At 43.8% G+C, this 22,540-nt stretch overlaps 1 protein-coding gene and 1 pseudogene across 2 annotated transcripts; both read right to left on the bottom strand.

Moving 5' to 3' along the window:
- Positions 1–1,993: 1,993 nt before the first annotated feature.
- LOC307192952 (vomeronasal type-2 receptor 116-like) lies at positions 1,994–7,148 on the bottom strand (annotated as a pseudogene). The gene is made up of 3 exons: positions 7,137–7,148; positions 2,530–2,965; positions 1,994–2,442 (listed from the first exon to the last, which is right to left on the bottom strand). The product of its transcript is annotated as a vomeronasal type-2 receptor 116-like (transcript).
- Positions 7,149–15,125: 7,977 nt separating this feature from the next.
- Positions 15,126–19,800, bottom strand: FAM240A (family with sequence similarity 240 member A). The gene is made up of 2 exons (XM_079935179.1): positions 19,652–19,800; positions 15,126–15,287 (listed from the first exon to the last, which is right to left on the bottom strand). The coding sequence occupies exons 1-2, from the start codon at positions 19,792–19,794 to the stop codon at positions 15,185–15,187; spliced, it is 246 nt and encodes an 81-aa protein (XP_079791305.1). The 5' UTR covers positions 19,795–19,800; the 3' UTR covers positions 15,126–15,184.
- Positions 19,801–22,540: the final 2,740 nt, after the last annotated feature.

Genomic DNA, 22,540 nt, shown 5'->3' with positions numbered 1-22,540 from the left:
CTAAAACCTCTATTTCCGCAAGGCATTATTCAGCAGGGTCAGCTACCTGGGTGTGTGGAATGTCCACCAAGTGAAACAACACAGGTTAGATTCAAGCACGTGGTAGGGCCAGTGTTGGCTGAAACGGCACCTTTGTAACCTAAAAAGGACAGCCTAAAGCACTATCCTTGCCTGGAGAGGAGTGGCCAGAGATCTCATCAGGAGCATAGAGGGCCACAGCCCCATGGAGTGTGCCTTTTTTCCCTGTTAAGACAACCTTCTGACTGGAGTTACAAATCCAGCACACAGTGATAGCTTCTGCCTCAGAAACATAGGTTCCTCCACCTTGTGAGGGACAGCAGTTCTTTTCTTGCTGCCCGAGGGAGGCACCCCCTTCTCAGAGTTCTGGGTTCCCTCCCCATAGGGCCCGTCTTCCAAGTTTCTATATTTTCATATCTTTAGCCTCTCCCATTTCTTCCTCCAGCCCTAGGGAGAGGAAGCTGCTTTATATAACTGTTCGAGCATTCTTTTTTTTGCCTTTTTAGTTCTTCAGTTGCTGGGTGTGGTAGGCAGAATAATTGTTCTCCGAAGATGTCCACAGCCTAATCCCTGGAAGCCGAGAATAGGTCACCTTACATGGCAGAAGGGACTCTGTAAATGTGGTTAAGTTGAGGACCTTGCAATGGGGAGCTGATCCTGGGTTATCTGGGTGGGTTCAATCTAATTATGTGGGTCCTTAGAAGTTGAGGAGGGAGGCAGAAGAGAATCAGAGGGAGATGTGACCACTGAGGAATGGCCCGGGAGACGGCAGTGTTGGAGCACGGGAATGTGAGGGACTCTAGAAACTGGAAAAGGCAAAGAAATGGATTCTCTCCTAGAGCTTCCAGACAGGAACACAGCCCAGTGAGAGCCGTGTTGGATTTCTAACCTACAGAACTGAAAGAGAATGCATTTGTGTTGTTTGAAGTGACCAAATTTGTGACCATTTGCTCTCGCAGCAATAAAAAGCACATAACTGGTTAATGCTTTTATATTAAATCCTCTTTGTTAATATAACTGGTGAGGTTTCATCCTCCCTGCCCTGGGCTAATTCAGAGACTCCCTCCAACTCCCTCACGTCCTGCATGTTCCTGTCACTCCAGATGGTGGGCAGTGTGCGCTCAGGGCAGATCCCATCTCTCCCGCCTCTATCTCTCATGCTGGGTGGCTCTGACATGCAGGAAATTCTTCCCTCTGATGAGCCTCTGTGTGTCTCTAATCTTGTGTGTCCTATAACTGGCCCCTGGATGGCACAGACCCCACAGGATTCCCAGGCTCCCAGGAAGCTAAGATTCTATTCCCTCCTTGCTTGTGACATCTTCAACTTATAAAGTACCCTGTCATCATGTAGGGCCTCCCCAGAGTTGGGGCTTTTGGCCCCAAACCCTCTTCAGCCTTTCACTTTAGACCTTTCTGGTCGTGTAGACCCAACTCACTCAGGGCAGGTAACAAACCACATACCCTCCAGTTCTGTCTCATAAAAAGGGATGGTGTAGCTTCCTCCACAGACCACAAAAACAAGCACCAGATAAACTGAATAGTTAAAAGGTAAAAATAAAACTAAATATATTAGAAGAAGAGATAGCAGAATAAGTCCCCAAATTAGTATGTGAAAGACCATTTTAGTTAAGGATGAGCATGAACTCCTGTTGATGCTGCCTAATGGTTTTGGGGACCAAATTAAAATAGTAGACCACCTGGTAGACTGTACCAACTATCAGTGCATAGGCTAGAAAATTCATTCAAGAAGTGGAGGGTAAAATGAAGTTCTTGTAAATAGATAATAGATCTAATGTTGGTGAGCAGAATATCCAAGATGACCTTGAAGTTTCAGGAACTGCTGACTGAGCATGGCTGTGCCCCTGGTATACTAGAGAACATAGGAAAAAATCTTTGTTAATTGAGAAAGAGAAATTATAAATTTGGCTTTGATTCACTGTCTCTATAAAAATGGTGATTCATCTTCATGTGTCTGTTACTCGTCTATTTGAGAGCCATGAGTTAAATCTTTGGAATGCTTATTGGCTCTAGGACCTGTTTTACTCCTTATCCCTTGCAAGATGTTCTTATCAGGACTCAGCAGAAGACTAATATAGCACTTGGGGGCAAAGATTCAGCCTAGTAGTCCTGCACTGGAGGCCGAGATGGAAAAGATCTCCATGGCCACCATGGTGCTGTGATAGACAGGGAAGGATGTGACCCAGACACTGCAGAACACCAGCATGCTTGAACTTGGCTTCATTGAAGGTGTCAGGTAGATTCCTGGCCCAGAAAGCCACAGCAGTGCTCCCCAGGGTCAAGGATCCCATATATCCCAGGACACAGTAGAAGGCAGTGACAGAGCCCTTAATGCAACCAGTGATGTGTGTAGGGTCAGAGTGTGTGTTTATTTCAATGAAAGGAGGAGAGAGTCCCAATCTGGTTCTAGATAGTGACTTGGATCAAGGCACAGATGGGAAGGACAGAGTCAGGTGCTCCTGATATCAACCACTGCTTCATCCTTTTCCCTTTGTTTTGAAAGCCAAAACCACAGAAATGATTTTACCCAAAACAGTGGAAATAGCCACAGTAAACACAAATGCAAATGTTGTTTGCTGAGGTATGCAAATGCCTGTGTTGGGAAGGCCAATGGAGAGTAAGAAACAGAGGGAACCCAGGAAGAGGGAGGTGAGCAGGATGTAGCTGTGGGTTGGATGTTGGCCTTGATGATGGGAGTGTCTCTGTGCTTCCCAGAGACCCCAAGGACCACAGCTGTGAGAACAGAGAAGCACAGAGCAGTGCAGGCCAGAGCCATCCTCAGTGGGTCTTGATAAGGTAGGGAAGTCACTTTCTTTGGGAGACAGTGGTTTTGATTTGGGTTTGAGTACTGATGATCTGGACACCTCACACACTGGTGTGTATCTGACAAGAAGAGAAAAGATGTGCAGTGTCTCCAGTTCAGGGACTCCTACTGATTCCCAAGAAAAGGAGTCCCCTTTGGGAATTTTGGACATATTGTCCATCCTGATGCACATTCAGACAATAGCAATGAAATTTACAATTTTCCATTGATGCTGTCTAAAGGTTTTTGGAGAAAATGAAAACTTCTGTCACTTATCATTTCCTATGTGTAAGGGAGCTATTTTGTTTCTTTTCACAGGGAAACTATTATAGATTCTTAGAGATATAAATATTATATTTTCAGGTTATGTCCCGGATCACAATGTTTCCCCACCTTAGGTGAGTAATTTATTCTTGAGAAACATGTTTTTACTGAGGATTAGATAAGTTTAAGGAATGACTGTTGGTTTTGTTAGGTGTGATAATTTTTTACTAGTTATATGGGAAAATGTCATATTTTCAGAGAAGTTTTCAGAGAAACCTAAGGAATGAAATGTCAATATATCTGTAATTTACTTTCAAAAACATTTGCGGAACAGTAATAAGTGAAGCAAACATGGCAAATGTTAGCAGTTAAAATTTTGATCACATATATACGCATATTCATTATACTTTAAATTTGAAAATGCTTATAACATAAAGATCAGAAGAGGAAAAAAACCATAAACATCATTTGGGGCAAATTCTCCTAAGTTAAAAGCATAATTAAGTTTAATTTCAGTGGAAAATTGTTAATTCATTCCAGAGCCCCAAATTTAAGCACTGAGTTAAAATAACACAAAATTCCTTTAAAAGTAGGCACACAGTTATTCCAGGTTTTAATGTTATCTGTCATAAACTGACATAATAAGACAGGCTCACTTTTATTAACTTACATCTGTCTACCTACACTGCTTCAAGTCCTTTGTGTCTCTTACATATTATACACCTAAATTTCTGCTTATAAATTATGCACTTGATAATCAGTGTATGTTACTTGAGTCTTTCATCCAAGAATCCATCAGAAAACATAGGATAGAATTAAAAAGTCTACAAAAATAATGTTAATAAAGCACCGAGATTGCCACCACAGGAAACGAGCAAACCAGGAGTAAATCAATGAGACATGCTTTTTTTTTTTTAAGTGGAGTATAGTTGTTTTACAATGTTGTGTTAGTTTCTACTGTACAGCAAAGTAGAGTTCCCTGTGCTATATAGCAGGTTCTCATTATTTATCTATTTTAGGCATATTAGTGTATATAAGTTAATCCCCATCTCCCAATTCATCCCATCCCCCTTTTCCCCCCTTGGTGTCCATACGTTTGTTCTCTACCTTGCAAACTGGTTCATCTGTACCATTTTTCTAGATTCCACAAATATGCTTTAATATACGATATTTGTTTTTCTCTTTCTGACTTACTTCACTCTGTATGACAGTCTCTAGGTCCATTCACGTCTCTACAAATGACCCAATTTCGTTCCTTTTTATGGCTGAGTAATATTCTGCTGTATATGTGTACCACATCTTCTTTATCCATTCGTCTGTTGATGGACATTTAGATTGCTTCCATGACCTGGCTATTGTAAATAGTGCTGCAATGAACATTGGGGTGCATGTGTCTTTTTGAATTATGGTTTTCTTTGGGTATATGCCCAGTAGTGGGATTGCTGGGTTATATGGTAATTCTATTTTTAGTTTTTTAAGGACCCTCCATACTGTTCTTTATAGTGGCTGTATCAATTTACATTCCCACCAACAGTGTAAGAGGGTTCCCTTTTCTCCACACCCTCTCCAGCATTTATTATTTGTAGATTTTCTGATGATGCCCATTCTAACTGGTGTGAGGTAATACCTCATAGTAGTTCTGATTTGCATTTCAGTGAGACATGATATTGATCCCTCCATCCCCCTCTGTCCTCACTGAAGCTCCTTTAAGGAGAAAGATTCTTAGGAGCGGGGCAGAGGTCTCCCTTTCCCCAAGAGGGATCAAAGGCTATACACACCTCTCCAAGTATGCTGGGGAAACTCAGAGAAGGGAAAGACTTAATCTTTCATGGTTCTGTTGGATACAGACACCTGTCTCCATCCTATCAGGCCTGTAGGTGACTTGTATCTTGGGGGTGTCATAAGAGACCTTTGAGTGCTTAAAGAAACACCACCAGTGGCTCCTGTAGCCCGCAGACAACTGCCAAGAGCTCTTCAAAATGAGGCTACTCACTATGTATGTGCACCCTGAGGGCATTTTCCCCGCAATGGGAATCGTCCAATTAGAAAAGGTGGTGTGAAAATTTGTCCCTGATTTCAGCTGAAGTGACCAACGACACCACCTCGGCTCTGGAAGGCATTCAGGGCAGCCTCAGCTCACAGGCCACGGTTGTTACGGATGACAGAATCTGCCTAGGCTTCCTCCTTACAGGAGAAAGTGGGGTCTGCAGTCACTAATACACCCTGCCCATCTGGATTAATGCCTCGGGCCAAGAGGAAAGGTCAATATGGAGACTTAAGGGGAAAGCCACCTGGCTTTCTAGAGTACAAATCCGTCATGGTTGGTGGGATTTGTTCAGCTGGTGGGATCCTGGACCCTGGGGTACATGGTTGAGTCAATACTGTAGGAGAGTTTCATCCTGCAGCTTGAGGTCCCCTTCACAGTTGGCTTAATTAACTGCTGTGTGAATCAAATGAAATGCATTTGGCTGGCCTGTCAGTCAGATGTATTAGATCAGGAATAAATTCTTCTAAACCCTTTGCATGATTCTTTCCAAAAAACTATTCTGTCTCTCTCGTTTGTGGGTTTTACTTCCCTCGGTTCATTTTCTGCCTTCTTTGTATCCCTCCCTCTTCTTGTCCTAAGTCTTCTGTAGACTCTGGAGCTGTCCTCCAAGATAGCCTTCTGGGGCTGGGAGGATCTGAATGGGGCCACTGTCATGAACAAGGGGCAGGGACCACCCATCAGTAAAGTGACTCAGGGCATACATATACAATTATGTTTATTAGGGAGAAACTACCAGCAGAGAAGCCACAGAGCACACCTAGAGGTGGGCTCAGGCCTGGCACAGATGGACTGGGCACATGTGAGAAGGTTCCAGAAGCACCACACCCCTGTAATGCCCTTCATTTTATAGGCCGAATGGAAACACTTGGACAATTATGAAATTATGAAATCTTCCTGGTCAGGAAGTGCCCTTGTAAAAAGAAGCCTGTGAAGCTTAGCCACTGACATCAGCCTGTTTTATGTGGACTAATTCAGACAAGCTGAGCTAGTTCTCTGCTAAAAGGGGGAGGAAGTAAGCCTGGGGTGACAACTGTTCAGTCTCCTCTGCCCTGCTGTGAATGGGGTATTGTTGAGGAGTTTCTCATAGAGCAGTGTGTTTGTGCAAACCCTCCGTTCAATTCATCCAACAGATAAGTTTCGTGTCTCATAACATATAGTGTTGTTCCAGATCCTAGGGCTGTACCAGATGCCAAGGTTTCTGCCTTCACATTCAGCCTCTGAGCCCCCTGAGGTGGGTCCTGGGTCTTTCTGGCCCTAACTTATCTTACCCTTTCCCCATAGCCATACTGTGTAGCTGGAACCTTCCTTTCATGGTCTTCTCCCGTTGCCTTTCTCAAGTTCTCCCAAAGCTGGTCTCCAGCCTAGTGGATGCATTATCCTGGTGACCTTTCCATAGATTAGAGAAGGGCAAGCAGGGTCTGCTCATTTCCAAGGAACAACAACTAGGACTATTCAGATCTCTGAGAGGACACCAAGCCACTGGGGAAGAATGGATTGAGAGCTGAGTTTCAAGGCCTGATTCATCCCCTAAGGCTCTTTTTTGACCTTAAACAAACGAATCCTATGGCATACATCTGTTATTTTCAAGGACTAAACAAGGTTCCAAAAACACATGTTTTTCCTAGAAGAGAATTCCATTGGAGCTTTAAAAGTGATGAGTTACATCCATATAGGCAGACATGACAAGCTGATTTTATGGTCAATCCTAAAAGAGGAATTTCATTCTGCTTACATTGATGTGCTTTACAAAAACACTAAACTAAAACACACCAATCAATAAAAATTTCTTCAGGGCATATTCAGCCTGGGAATAGGATAGAGCCCCACCCAGTCAGCAACACTTGGGTATTTCCAAGGAGAGACATCCCTTTTTAATACTCAGAGATGAGACATTCACAGACTGTTTCACCTGCCAGCACACCCATAATACCTCTCCCTATGGAAATGGGACCTCCAAGTCCAAAACCTCTTCTTCCCACTCATCACCTCCTTGACCATGAATTCGTCATTCTTTCTGCTGGGTGGAGACCAGCATGGAATCAGCCAAGATTTCTGCCAAGTCTCTATCCCCCATTTCGAAGACCAGATAGACATCAGAACAGAGGGTCCTAAGATAACCACTTTTACAGTATCTAAAAAGTGTCCCGAGGAGGTAGTGCTCCAGAATATCTGAGCAGTGACCTGGGAATAGAATTCCTTCTGTGTTTCACACTCCATTTAAAAAGTACCACTTCCACCAAGCTTTCTGAGTGACCTACAACCCATCAACCCAGCTCCCTTGTACCCACCCTGCGTGAGCCATCGTTCATGGAAAGGGGGCAGCAACTGCCTGGAGGAGGTGACCTTGGGGAGGGTGGGAGACTCTGACCTTCGCTTATAAATTAAGCAGTATAAAGATGATAAGTTTTAATTGTGTTAAAATTACTGTGACCCTTGAACTAGGGTGTAGTGGTCTGATTCTAAACCTTGTGAATTTTGAAGGTAGAACTGGCAGGATTTGTGAGTGGCTTAGATGGAAGGTTTAAGAGAAGGAGAGGAGATGGGGTGACTACGTTTTAATCTGAGTAACAGGATGAATGGGGCAACATTTATGGAAATAATGAGATTGGGGGGGGGTGGAAGATGGGGGTGGGGGTGGAGAAGCCTTCCGGAAAAATCTTAGAAGAAGGAATGCTTTGATTTTGAAATTTTAAATGTAAGAACAGCCTTTAAGTGCACTCACTTGAAGCCCATTTGTAATTCTAGAAATTATCATTCTTAGAAGCTTAGCAATCTATTCAGTTGTTTTGCACCACCATTTGCACCATCTGTTTGCCTACCATAACTTACTATGTGTCAGGCACTGTATTTTACTTATGAGGAAGATAATTATTAACTGTATTATAAAGATGAGGAAACTGAAGCTCACATCTTAAATAACTTGACTAAGGTTACCTAGCCAGAATTATGCACAGTAGAATTCTCTTTCTGTATAGTTAATATGTTATATGGAAAGTTAGCCCAACACAGTAGGGGCTTCCTGGCTTCAAAACAAACAGCACCAGCTCCCTGCTCCCTGTGGAATATGTGCTCCCCCATCCAGTAGCTTCCTGATCACTAAATCCTTTATCCAGTGAGTGCATAGTACTTAACTTGCTGAGCAAAGAGAATCTAAGAGAGATGTCTTTGAAAAATTCTTGGACTCCTGTTGGAGTATATTTATGATGACCACATTTCTTCACCAAAAATGGTGACACGGGATCAGATATTGGCAGCACATTTGAAATCGGGACTGCTCTGGAGACCCCAGGTTATGAGGCTGCCCTTGAGATAGAACTGGGAGCGGTTTTTTTTGGCAGAATTTAGTCCTTGAGTTGAGTGGATTCTGGGTGCTTTCCTCCCAGTAAGTAACCCAGTACCTAATTTCTCAGACTGATGCTTTCCCCTAGAGGTGTAACTTGGCATTCTAGAGCATTGCTCACATCTGGGGCCTCAGGTCCCAGCAGACTTTACAGGTGATGTGGGAGGCCCTGTCTCTAAAGAACAGCCCCATTCCCTGATGCAGACTCTGAAATCTCCTTTTAATCCATATTATTTGTAACCTTCTTTGTGAATAAGAGAAATGTGCAGGCAGCTTAAAAGAGGGAATTTATCCCTGGTGGTGCAGTGGTTGGGAATCCGCCTGCCAGTGCAGGGGACACGGGTTTGAGCCCTGCTCCGGGAAGATCCCACATGCCACGGAGCAATTAAGCCCATGCAGCACAACTACTGAGCCTGCACGCCACAACTACTAAAGCCCATGTGCCTAGAGCCCATGCTCAGCAACAAGAGAAGCCACCACAAGGAGAAGCCCGTGCACCGCAGCAGAGTAGCCTCCGCTCTCTGCAACTAGAGAAAGCTCGCGTGTAGCAATGAAGACCCAAAGCAGTCAAAAATAAATAAATCTATTTAAAATTTTTTAAAATAAATGTATTTAAAATTTTTTAAATAAATAAATTTATTAAAAAAATTTAAGTAAATAAACTTTTAAATAAATTATTTAAAAATTTTAAAAATAAATAACTACATTCCCTTATTTATTTATTTATTTTTGGCTGCGTTGGGTCTTCATTGCTACACGCTGGCTTTCTCTAGTTGGGGCGAGCGGGGCTACTCTTTGTTGCAGTGCCCAGGCTTCTCATTGCCGTGGCTTCTCTTGTTGCGGAGCACGGGCTCTAGGTGCACGGGCTTCAGTAGTTGTGGCTTGTGGTCTCTAGAGCGCAGGGTCAGTAGTTGTGGCGCACGGGCTTCGTTGCTCCGTGGCATGTGGGATCTTCCCGGACCAGGGCTAGAACCCCTGTCCCCTGCATTGGCAGGCAGATTCCCAACCACTGGGCCCCGAAGGAAGCCCCAGTAAGGGAATTTATCATTCAGATGCAGCAGTACCTCGGGGAGCCCAAGTTGGGAAAGCGGCCAGACCCTGAGAAGGACCAGAATTGGGAGTGGAAGACTGCCAAGAACCATGGAGGGTGCTTTTGTCACCCCTATGTTTTTCACCAGGTGTCTACTTCCCTCTCATCTCCTAGCAGTTAGGCTTTCCAGTCTGAGGGCAGTGGTGGCCCCTGGAGCTCTCAGATCTCCATGGTATTAGTTCAGATGCTTGGAAGGAAATGGATTCTTCCTTGGCCCCACCCCACCCCACCCCACCCTGGGGAAATGTCCGCTGGATCTGTGCCATTCTCTCTTCTGAACCCGAGTCAGGACAGGATTTTGTGGTACAAGCGTGGCTGTTGTGGGGACCACAGATCTGGAGAGGAATAGCCAGAAAGAAACTTCTTTGAGTTTAGCTCTGGGCAGACACTGCTCAGAACAGTTAAGGATGGAAGCGTGACTGGGTCCCAACAGGAGGTCTGTTGAGGTCCTGTGGGTGTTTGCCATTTGGTCATGGTCCCCTTGGATCTATGGGGACTAATTATTTTCTACTCGGTACACTCTTCACTTTTTATTTGAGAAACTGGTCCTTCCCCATTCCATGTAGGCCTGGTGGGAATCATACAGTATTTGTTCCTTCATGACTGGCTTATTCCACTTAGCCTAATGTCCTCAAGATTTATCCATATTGTAGCATGTGTCAGACATCCCTTCCTTTTTAAGGCTGCATAATGTTCCATTGTATGGATATACCACATTTTGCTTATCCATTCATTCATTGATGGATACTTGGGTTGCTTCCACCTTTTGGCTATTGTGAATAATGCTGCTATGAGCATAAGTGTACAAACATCACTTCAAGATCCTGCTTTCAGTTTTTTGGGTGTATACACAGAAGTGGAATTGCTGGATCATATGATAATTCTATGTTTAATTTTCTGAGGAACTGATATATTTTTTCCACAACAATTGCACCATTTTACATTCCCACTAATAGTGCACAGGCTTTCAATATCTCCACATCCTCACCAACACTTCTTATTTTCTGTATTTTTTGATAGTAGCCATCTTATGGGTGTGAGGTGGTATCTCATTGTAATTTTGATTTGCATTTTCCTAATGATTAATGACGTTGAGCACATTTTCATGTGCTTATTGGCCACTAGCATATTTTCTTTGGAGATTTATATTGAATTTCTACTTAAATATGTCTACTCAAATGCATTATCCATTTTTGAATTAAGTTGTTTATTTTTTGTTGTTGAGTTCTAGGAGTTCTTTATATGTTCTGGATATGAATCCCTTATCAGGTATATGATTTGTAAGTGATTTCTCCCATTCCATGGGTTGCCTTTTCACTCTGTCGATTGTGTCCTGTGATGTAGAGAAGTTTTTAATTTTGATGTAGTCCAATTTATCTATTTTATTTGTTATCATATCCAAGTCAAATCCAAGAAATCATTGTCAAATTCAATGTCATAAAGTTTCCCCCTGTTTTCCTCTAAGATTTTTATAGTTTTAGCCCTTATGTTTAGGTCTTTGATCCATTTTGAGTTTATTTTTGTAAATGGTATAAGGTATGTGTCCAACTTCGTTCTTTTCCATGTGGGTATCCAGTTTTCCCAGCACTATTTGCTAAAAAGACTGTCCTTTCCCTATTGAATGGTCTTCCCACCCTTGTTGAAAATCATCTGACCACATATGCAAGAGTTTATTTCTTGGCTCTCTATTCTATTCCATTGGCCTATGTGTCCAGCACCACATTGTTTTGATTATTTCAGCTTTGTAGAAAGTTTTGAAGTCAGCAAGTATGAGACCTCCAACTGTCTTCTTCTTTTCCAAAATTGTTTTGGTTATTTGGAGTTCCTTGAGATTCCATGTGAATTTTAGGGCAAGTTTTTCTATTTCTGTAAAAATCACCATTGGGATTTTGATTGGATTGCATTGAATCTGTAGATTGCTTTGGGTGGTATTGACATCTTAACAATATTAAATTTTCCAATCTGTAAACATGGGATGTCTTTCCATTTATTTGCATCTTTAATTTCCTTCAGCAGTGTTTTGTAGCTTTCAGTGTACAAGTCTTTTGCCTCTTTGGTTAATTCCTAAGTATTTTATTCTTTTTGATGCTATTACAAGTGGAATTTTTTTCATAATCTTTTTCAGATATTTCATTGTTGGTGTATTAGAAATGCAATAATACATTTTGTTTTGTGTGTTTATTTTGTATCCTGCAACTTTTCTGATTTCATTTATTATTAGTTCTAACAGTTTCTTTTGTATGTGTATGTAATCTTTAGGGTTATCTGTATATAAGATCATGTCATCTGTGAACAGAGATAAACCTTTTATTTTTTTTTTCTTGCCTAATTGCTCTGGCTAGACGTTCAGTACTATGTTGAATAGAAGTCGTGAAAGTGGGCATCCTCTTCTTTTGGGACTCCAGTGACACAAATTTCAAGTCTTCTGTTATTGTCCCACAGGTCCTAACACTCTGTTTCTTTCTTTTTTTTTTTTTTTTAAAGAAAACTATTTTCTCTTTCTTGTTCAAATTAGATAATTTTACTAACTATCTGAAACTTCACTGATCCTTTTTTCTGTATTTTCCATTTTGCTGTTGAGCTCATCCAGTGTTATTTTTGTTGTTTGTTTATTTTGGTTATTGTAGCATTCATTTCTGAAAGTTCCATTCAGTTCTTCTTTATATCTTTTGTTTCTTTGCTGATATTTTTACTTTCTCCATTTGCTTAAAGAGTGCTTGTAGTTGCTTGTTGAAGCATTTATATAACTGCTTTAAAATCCTTGTCATATAATTTCAACCCCTGTGTCATCTCAGTACTAAGTGTCTGTTGAGTATCCTTTCTCATTTGAGTTGAGATTTTCTTGGCTCTTGGTATGAGTCATTTTGGACTATATCCTGGACATTTTGAGTACAAGGCTAGGAGACTCTCCTTTTTGTGTATCTATTTTAATAGGCAGTCAATCTATTTATGTTAAGAACACATGTCCTGGCCCACTTTTGTGGGCTACACTTTAAATGTCAATTACTTTTCAAAGCCTTTGCTTTTGTGGTCTGTTGCTTGTGTGCTACCCAGAGGCCAATTTGAAACCTATGGTATTCCACACCATAGTTCAGCTCTCAAAGTTTTTGCTGTTTGAGCCTGGTCAATTTTATAAATGGGTTGTGTCCAGGACTTGATACATAGTTTGAAAGCATCCCATTCTGCTATGGACTGAATTGTGTCCTCCCTGCCCCTCAAACCTTACCCTGCCCCAAATTTATATGCTGAAGCCCTAATCCTTCATGTGATGGTATTTGGAAATGAGGCCTTTGGGGGGTAATTAGGTTTAGATAAGGTCATGCAGGTGGGGCCCTTGTGATGGGATTAGTGTCCTTATAAGAAGAGACACCAGAGAGCTTGTTCTCTCTGTCCCTCTCTCCCCCTCTCCCTCTCTCCCTTTCTCTCTTTCTCTCTCCTCATACCATGTGAGGACACAGTGAGAAGCGGCCATCTACAAGACAGGAAAGAGCTCTCACCAGAAACCGACCGTGCTGCCGCTTTGATCTTTGACCTCAAGCCTCTAGTACTGTGAGAAAAGGCACTCATGCTTCTCTCCCTGTCTCTTTCCCCCCAGTCCCTGCTGCCAGGGCACTGAGGACTTAGTGTAGGCCTTCTCACCTCTTGGGAGGCATCTGCAGAACCTCCTGGCTGGCCTTCCCACCTTTGTCCTTGCATCTTTCTGTGCAAAGTAATCCTCCTGAACCATGGCCACTGTGGCTCTCCCCTGGCCAACACCCTGCAGTGGCTTCCTGTGCCCTTGGGAAAAGCTCATACTCTCATGCAGCAAGGCCCTGAACGCTGATTTCTGCAGATTCAGGTCTTGCTACACCTTCTTCTTACTCCCATTCTAGCTTAGCTAAATGTACTCCCTCAAGGCACCCAGGACCTGAGCCCTGAATCTTGCCTTCACTGGATCATGCTTACTTGGGTTTAACTACCCTGTTCTTAAGAAGCCCTCCCTAGACCAGAATGGGTCCCACATCAGGTGGGCACCTTTGCCTGCTGTGGCTCCCAGTGCTATTTAGTCCCTCACACTTATTGCCTTGGCTTTTCTGCCATCTTCCCTAGCCTGTAGCCTCCAGAGTCATCACTTCTGGTTTACTCTGCTGTATTTGGTCGTACAGCACAGTGCCAGGTATGCGGTGGATGAATTAATGCACAACGAATCTTCACATGCATTATCTGCCTCACTTGACTGCATTTAGATTCCAGCAGCAGCGTTTTGCGGTTCGTGATGGGAGGCCTTTTCTTCTGAGAGCCTCTCAGCCTGAAAGCTCTGTCTTTTCTTCTCCTTCTACTTAATTCCTATTTCCCTCTTATACCCAACAAAAATTCCTCTTTCATCAATCTCAAAAGAACCCAGCTGGGATTCATGGTTTATTAGTTGAATTGAATCCCAGGTTGAATGAGAGACCATAGCAGGAAGCAGGGCTCCAAGCCCTGTTTCCTGGATCATATGAGTGTGGAATCTGAGGAAATGCTCCCCCAATTCTTCTTGCCTCCTGGTGGCTCCCATCTGGGCTCCCTGGGGATGTGGATGGAAGCACTTTAGGGCACATCAGGGCATTTAGAGGACTGGAACACCACACTTGCTCTGTTCAGAATTGCCTCTGCCTTGCTCTCTGTGTCTCCTGGTAACACTGCCCCTTAAATATGTAAGGCTTTGCAGGCACTGCCTACAACCATCAAGTACTTTACAGCATGTATCTCTCTGCTCCTTTGCCCTGGTTGGGAAAGGTTGCACCAGGCCTAGTTACAGTTTGCACTTTTAGAAGCAGCAACCCTGTATGGGGACCTGAGAGATGGCTGGGCAGTGACAATGATATTTCAAAGTCCAGAATCTATGTGACAAGCACTTTGTTCGGGTGGCCAGATATACTTTAGCTGAGCTGACAGAGAGCCAGCCAGTGCCAGCATGTGGAGATTTAAAAGAAGGCAACAAAATGAAGAGCATGTATACCAGTGATGGCATGGCAACCAAGTTTTATTAAAATTATTCCAATCTTATTGAATGGTTCTATGTAAACATGTTTTTGAATAAGCCTATTAAATTCATGTGAAGAAAAATAATATTAGATCAGTTAATTTGTAAACCTTATTTTAAGGACTATTTACAGTATTTTTATTTCTGCAGATGGGTGCATTTCTCTTCTCATAAAAAGAAAACAAGAGAAAGGATTACATGGTGCTGTTTCCTAGGAGAAATGTGGAGCAAAACTAATGTGCGATGTTTAAAGTATGACCGTGAAAATCATCACCCCTCATGTGCTTAGAATTTCAAATATTGGGATTTCAAAATTAGAAGATAATTATATGGAAATAAAGTATGCTGCATGGAGCTTTGCTGTTAGATAATCTCATCTTTAGACACATTGGGGATAATATTCTGGTCCCCATGCAGAGAGGACTGCCTTGGCTAATAATTCTCACTCAGCAGTGGGGAAGGATTCACAGGTAAATCCCCACAGGATTTACAGGTGGGGGAAACACTAGTATGGGATCTGTATGGTGTAGCAAAGGGACTCAGGGATTTGCACTGGCTTGTCCTGGCAGAGTGACCTCAGTGCTTTGTATCCTCTTGTGTCAGTGAAGCTCTTGGCCAACATTGGCCCGCTTTTCTGTCTCATCTGAATTGTTCCGTAGTCTCAGCTTTGTTTCCAGTTTCTGCTTCCATTCTTCTCTGAGCCTGAAAATAGAAACAAAATAAACACAAATGGAGTATTCATCTCCATGGCTTTTGGTTCAGGGAAGCTTCCTTCCTTTTTATTCTGAAGGTGTCTGTGTATGCATGTGTGTGCATGCATGTGTTCAGGTTTTAAAAGGTATGCAGAAGACTTGCAAATTTAAATATATACATATTTGAACTCTCACTTCTGTTTGAGCACTATTCTAGTCTTAATTCTCTGAAATTTCCCTTGAAAGTGCAATATCTTTAAAGTACAGGAGGGGGGAAAAAACTTCAATCTAGAATTATTTACCCAGCAAAGCTATCTTTCAAAAACAGAGGTGAGATAAAGTTGTTTTCAGATATGCAAAAACTGGAAGAATTCACTACCAGCAGACTGTCACATATGACATGTTAAAGGAAGTCCTTCAAGCAGATAGAAAAATGACACCACATGGAAATCTGCACAGTGGAACGAAGAGCACCTGGAAGGACATCTGTGTGTGTGCGTATTAATGATTTTTTTTTCTTACTATTTAAATCTCTTTAAAAGATAGTCAGTGGTTCATGGGAATTCCCTGGCGGTCCAGTGGTTGGGACTCTGCGCTCCCACTGCAGGGGGCACGAGTTCTATCCCTGGTCAGTGAACTAGGATCCCTCAAGCCGCACGGCAAAACTGTTAATGATGTAATATGGCGTTTATAACATATGTGGAAGTCAAATTGTACTCTGTATAATAACACAAAGACCAGGAGTGGAGAGATGGGACTATATGATTGTAAGGTTCTTACCCTCTACAGGAAATAATGTATCACTTGAAGGTAGACAGTGATAAGTTAAAGATGTATATGTAAATGTTAAAGCAACCACTAAAATAACACACAGAGATATAGTTAAAAAGCCAAAAGAGGAGATTAAATGGAATCATTAAAAATATTTAATTCAAAAGTAGGCAGAAAAAGAAAGGGAATAAATAACTGTTGAGAGAAAAAGGTGACAAATAACAAGATGGTAGATTTAAACCCAATCATACCAATTAATGTTAATGATATAAGTAATCCAATTGAAATGCAAAGGTTGACAGATTGCATTAAAAAATATCCAAATATATGTTGCCTATAAGAAACTCATTTTAAATATGAAGACATAAATAGGTTAAAAGTAAAAAGATGGAAAAATATCCCATCTTAACCCTAATCAACGAAGGCTGGAGTGGTTATATTAACAACAGACAAGGTAGAGTTCATAGCAAAGAATATTACCAAAGAGAAAGAGGGTTGTTTTGTAATAAACGGTTTAATTCATCAAGAGTATATACTAATCCTAAACATTTATGTACCTAATACAGAGCTTCAAAATACATGAAACAAAATGTGATAGATCTGTAAAGAGAAATAGATCTGCAAATCTTCAGTACCCATATTTCAAGCATCAGTAAAACAGACAAGAAATCAGTAAGGATATAGTTGAACAACACTATTAACCTACTGCTCCCCACTAATTAAAGGCAGTAACTCCCCAACATCCCTCTTCTGTCAGTGTTTGTTTCTCTATGATAAAAATAACAAGGAGGAAACTGAGGCACAGGGAGACTTGCTACTCATCCGGAGGGCTCTTCCTTTGGCATCTTGCTGCTGCTATATTGAATCCTGGATTAAGTGGGAGTGTGGAGGAGGCAGGGGACCTGACATTTGCGAGCCCTGACCTTGGGCCCTGCCCCATGCTGGGTGCTTTAGGCACAGTTTCTTTTTTTTTTTTTAAGATCTTTTTGATGTGGACCTTTTTTTTTTTTTTTTTTTTTTTGTGGTACGCGGGCCTCTCACTGCTGTGGCCCCTCCCATTGCAGAGCACAGGCTCCGGACGCACAGGCTCAGCGGCCATGGCTCACGGGCCTAGCCGCTCTGTGGCATGTGGGATCTTCCCGGACCGGGGCACGAACCCGCGTCCCCTGCATCAGCAGGCGGACTCTCAACCACTGCACCACCAGGGAAGCCCTGATGTGGACCATTTTTAAAGTCTTTATTGAATTTGTTACAATATTGCTTTTGTTTTATGTTTTGGTTTTTTGGCCACAAGGCATGTGGGATCTTAGCTCCCGGACCAGGGATCAAACCTGCACCCCCTGCATTGGAAGGCAAAGTCTTAACCAGTGGACCATCAGGAAAGTCTCTAGGTACATTTTCTTATTCAAGCTTCAGAGCAACCTAATGAACCAGAGCTGTCTTCTACAATTTATGAAGGGACAACATGGAGCAGTGGTGAGGAGCAGAGAGTCTCTGGAGCCAGACTGCCCAGGTTCAGATTAGAAGAGGCAGGAGAAGGATAAATAAGAAGTTAGAGCTTTGCGACCCCACCAACCAAAAATGTCTTTCCTGCAGTCTTTTTTATGTGCATGGAGAGATCCTGCATACATATATTTTAATGTTTTAATAAACCACAGTTTGTTTCAGAGCTTATTTTATTCACCCCTTGGCTTACTCCTTGCTTAGAGACAAGGTTTTTGCATCTTCCGCAGGTCAGTTTCACTCCACCTGAGGCCTTCTGTGTACTGCCCTGGGGGACACACACGTGGCACAGGCCTCAGTGTGGCCTCTGGTGTGCTGCATGCTGAGTGGCCTGGCCTCGGGGGAGGAAGATGGCAGGGACTCCTCAGATGACTGGCCACCTGACTCAGCTTCTCTGAGAATCCCTGGACAAGATGCCCTGACACAACGCCTCAGCAGGTAGGACAGTCTGCTTTTTCTTGCCTGTGGCCAGGAATACGGCTGAGCAGGTCTCTGCATGTAGAAGAGGCTGGGTTTGCCTCTAGGGCTCAGGACGGGGTTTTGGAAGGTGACAGTGAATATAACTCTTGTGAGTTCATGCATGTTCTCAGCCTAGCAACCATGGACTGACAGTATGGAGTCACGGGCCCTGCCGTTGGGCCAGCACACACCTGTCCCACCAGCAACTGGCTACACACTAGCTGTGGTCTTAGTGCACAGACAGTGGCTGAGCTGTTCCCTATGAGGGGGTAGACAGCCCGACCTGTCTTTCCCTGTGTTCTGTGGGTGACCCCCTGCAGTCATCGAGAGGCAGTATGTGTGAGTGTGGTGAGGTGCCACTGTTTCCAGAGACAGCAACCCTGGTCTGCTCATGTGAGTTACTGCTCTCCACTCGACTTGCTTGGCTAGAACAGGGATGCACACCAGAGGGCTGAGAGCCCATTGGCCCTCCTCCTAGAACCACGCAGGACATCCTGTGTCTTGACCCAAACGAGCACTGAGAATTAATTGGTCATTGTCTCCTTTGCTTGATTGCCCTTCATGGATACATCTGCTGATCTGCTCCCCAAATTTAGTGTAACCCTCACACACTAGAAATGGTGACAGAGAGGAGAGATTTTTCTGTTTATACAGATAAGAACTAGAGTGTACATTTGTTAGCTTAGAAGAATTTATTATTTTTATTTATTTATTTTTTGCCGGCGCGTGGCATGTGGGATCTCAGTTCCCCTACCAGGGATTGAACCTGCATCCCCCTGCAGTGGAAACATGGAGTCACCAGGGAAGTCCTAAAGAATTTTTAAAATTACTGCCCATAACCATAGATGGTGACAGGACCATATGCATGGAAAATCAAAATAATTATGTCCTCTAGGATGCCCATCTAGCATTCCTCTGGGGAAATCAATTTTGCTTTTAAAAAACAGACAAGTGTGGGGCTCCCCTGGTGGCGCAGTGGTTGAGAGTCCGCCTGCTGATGCAGGGGACACGGGTTCGTGCCCTGGTCCGGGAAGATCCCACATGCCGCGGAGCAGCTAGGCCCGTGAGCCATGGCCTCTGAGCCTGCACGTCTGGAGCCTGTGCTCCGCAATGGGAGAGGCCACAACAGTGAGAGGCCCGCACAACGCAAAAAAAAAAACCCAAAACAAACAAACAAACAAAAACAGACAAGTGTGGGTATGATGTGTCCATGTGGGTTCATGGATTGTAACAGATGCACCTCTCTGGTGGGGCATGTTGCTGGTAGGGGAGGCTGTGTATGGCGGGGGAGGGGGTGTATGAAAGCTCTCTACTTTCTGCTCAGTTTTTTTTTTTTTTTTTTTTTTTTTTTTGCGGTACGCGGGCCTCTCACTGTTGTGGCCTCTCCTGTTGCGGAGCACAGGCTCCGGACGTGCAGGCTCAGCGGCCATGGCCCACGGGCCCAGCCGCTCCGCGGCACACGGAATCCTCCCAGACCGGGGCACGAACCCGCGTCCCCTGCATCGGCAGGCGGACTCTCAACCACTGCGCCACCAGGGAAGCCCTCTGCTCAGTTTTGCTGTGAGCCTAAAACTGCCCTAAAAATTAAAGTCTATTTTTAAAAATTAATTATCAATAATAAAAAATAGACAAGCCACATACTTTGCCAGTGCACTTCTTCCCAGGCGATGCTCTTCTGATTCTCGGTAGTAAGTCTGTTTGCCAATTTCTCTTTCCCAGAAGCGTTTGAGCTCGTCACAGGTGTTCCGGCAGAAGACCTCCCGGCGGACGTACTGATTGTTCATCCCCTGAAAAAGAAAATATCAGCCGAACCCCCGTAGAACACGCTCTGTTGGACTCTGGAAGGTACAGACCCTTGCTATTTACCTGAGGGAGACCCAGGTCAAGCACAGGACCTAACGGGGAGGTACACTGGTTTGTTGACAGGATCCAGGGATGTGAAGGCAGAAGCTCCCTGCTGGAGCCTGGCGTGTCTCAGGCACCTAGCAAATAGCTCTGTCCTTCCTTCCTCCTTACAGATGAACGGCCCCTTGGCTTTTTATCAGCAAGTAGTGTGTGACAGGCATTTTGTGTCTTTAGTTATCACCACATCCCCATGAGTCAACATTCCCTTCCTCATTTTAAAGGTGAGACATTTGAGGAGTGATAGAATTTGCTTGTGGTCCCACAACTGTAACTGGCAGAAGGCAGGCTGCACACTTCTGAATGTTTTCAAGCCCTTTACTAAAGAGGTTTGTCACAGAAAATGGTCCCAACATCTGACACAACCGAGCAAGCAGCTTTGAGGTTTGTGCGTACCTGTGTGTGTGCACATGCTTGTGTGTGAAATCATACATATCAGATACTCAAAAATGGTCACTTTTTTACACGAAGAAACCCCTGCCCAACTCCTAGACCTTGGTTGGTCTAGCAGACAGGTCAAAAGCAGGGGCTGGAGGGTGAGAGTGGGTGCGGGGAAAGGAGTTAGTGGGCTACTGGAAATGTCCAGGGAGGAGCTATGACCAGGGGGTAGAGGCAAGGGTAATGAAGGCATTCTGGAGGTGGTCAGCGCCACGTGGTAAACAAAGGTGAGGGATGTCAGTGGAGCTGCACTGGCTGTGCCTGTGCAAAGGTGGGCAACCAGAGGAGGAGGGCCATGCAGAGTGACCTTGAGCAGTGCTGGACAGAGTTGGAGTTGCCTGGGCGTTAACATCCAAGGGGAAGTACTGAAGGGGCATCTGGACACCTGGGTCTGGAATCAGCATGAAGGTCTGGATCACAGCTCTCTCAGAGGGACTGACAAGGGCAGTGGGGCAGGGTGGGAGCAGAGAGGGGTTTGAAGCCAGACATTCACTGCAGACCTATTTGTCCATTAACTTGATGCACCTTCTGTTTGACAATAAGTTCTCCAGGCCTCAGACTCCTCATCTTTAAAATTTCTCTGAAGATTAAATTTGATGATGAACATTCAATTGTTTCGCAGTTTAGAACTTTTGTAGTTCTAAAACCTCATACTGTATAGGATATAGTGTAATAATTAACAATAAGTAATCATCACAACCTCCCCCAACTTTCTTTCTATAGACATGAAATAATTCTACTTCTCTTCTCTTTTCTTTCTGGATCAGTGTCTGTTGACCTTGGCTGACCTTGGAATCGCTTGGAGAGCTTTACAAAAAACAAATGCCGGTCCCCAGGGAGTCTGATTTCATCAGCCTGGGATGTGGCCTGGGTGTCAGGATTTTTAAAAGCGTCCCCCGTGATTCTAATGTGCAGCCAAGGTGAGAACTCTGTCTTTGATCCTGTCCTCTTGTGCGATGGGTCAGAGCTGGCCCCAGGGACACTGAGGTAGTGAGGGCTGAGCATAGGGATGTCACAGCAACAGCCATCTTGCAAGGTAAGCACTATTCCGCAGGTTAGAAAGTTGAGTAGCAATTTGGCTTTATCGAGGTCATATAGCTGGTAAGTGGGGCAGCTGTCGTAATCAGGGCCCAGGCCCCACCTACTGCCCCCAGCTGTCCCCTAGGGAGGAGGAAAGTGACTTTCTTATCCCCTGGAAGTGCTCAGTGATCTCATACTTTCCTGGCAAAAGAGCAGAGATCCAACTGACCTTGCAGTAAGCCCTCAGAGTTTTTAGGAAATGTGATTATCCTATGTTGTACTTAAATATATTAAAGCATGTACTGGTGCTCAATAAATATTTATTGAATTGAATAAATGCCCCCCTGTCTCCAAGTTATCTTTATCCTGAAGAGCTGGCCTGGAAGTGGCAGTGGTCCCTGTGGTAGTGCTTCAGGCATTGAGGGAAAGTTTGTGGGGCCAGTGAGGGGAACCTTGGAGTCACCTGGCCTGGTCTGAGGGCTTCGGGGTGCTTCCTAGGGGCAGGGACACGCAGGACGAGTGGGTGGGTAGGAGCACCCAGGATGCAGGAAGTGGACTGTGCAGAGGCCTGTGGTGAGAGCCCCACAGAACCAGAGTGACAGAAGCAGTCGGGGTGGCCTGGGGTCGAGGTGAGGGAGGGGAATGACTGCAAAGGGGCCTGGGGAACCTTTTAAGGTTGTGGAAATGTTCTGTATCTTGCTTCTCATGATGGTTGAACAACTGTATACAATTGCCAAAACTTATCAAACTGTACATCTAAAGCAGGTGGATTTTATTACACACAAGTTATGCCTAAATAAACGTAGAAAGGGACTTCCCTGGTGGTCCAGTGGGTAAGACTCCACGCTCCCAATGCAGGGGACCTGGGTTCAATACCTGGTCGGGGAACTAGATCCTGCATGCGTGCTGCAACTAAGAAGTCCTCATGCTGCAACAAAAAGATCCCGTGTGCTGCAACTAAGACCCGGTACAGCAAAGATAAAAGAAATAAAATAAATAAATATTATAAAAATAAAATAAAATAAGCGTAGAGAAAAATTGTCTTCTGTCTTTGGACTGGAGATTCATCCAAGCTCCCCAGCTCTAACCTCCTGGGAGACCCAGCATCTCATTGTTAGGGTTTAGCCCATTCCTTCACGGGTAATACATGTTTCTGGGAGCATTGTGTTT

The sequence above is a fragment of the Stenella coeruleoalba genome (genome assembly GCF_951394435.1).
Source record: "Stenella coeruleoalba genome assembly, chromosome: 10".
Taxonomy (NCBI): Eukaryota; Metazoa; Chordata; class Mammalia; order Artiodactyla; family Delphinidae; genus Stenella; species Stenella coeruleoalba.
The sequence above is the reverse complement of the archived record's forward strand: the minus strand, read 5'-3'. Positions and strand labels throughout refer to the sequence as shown.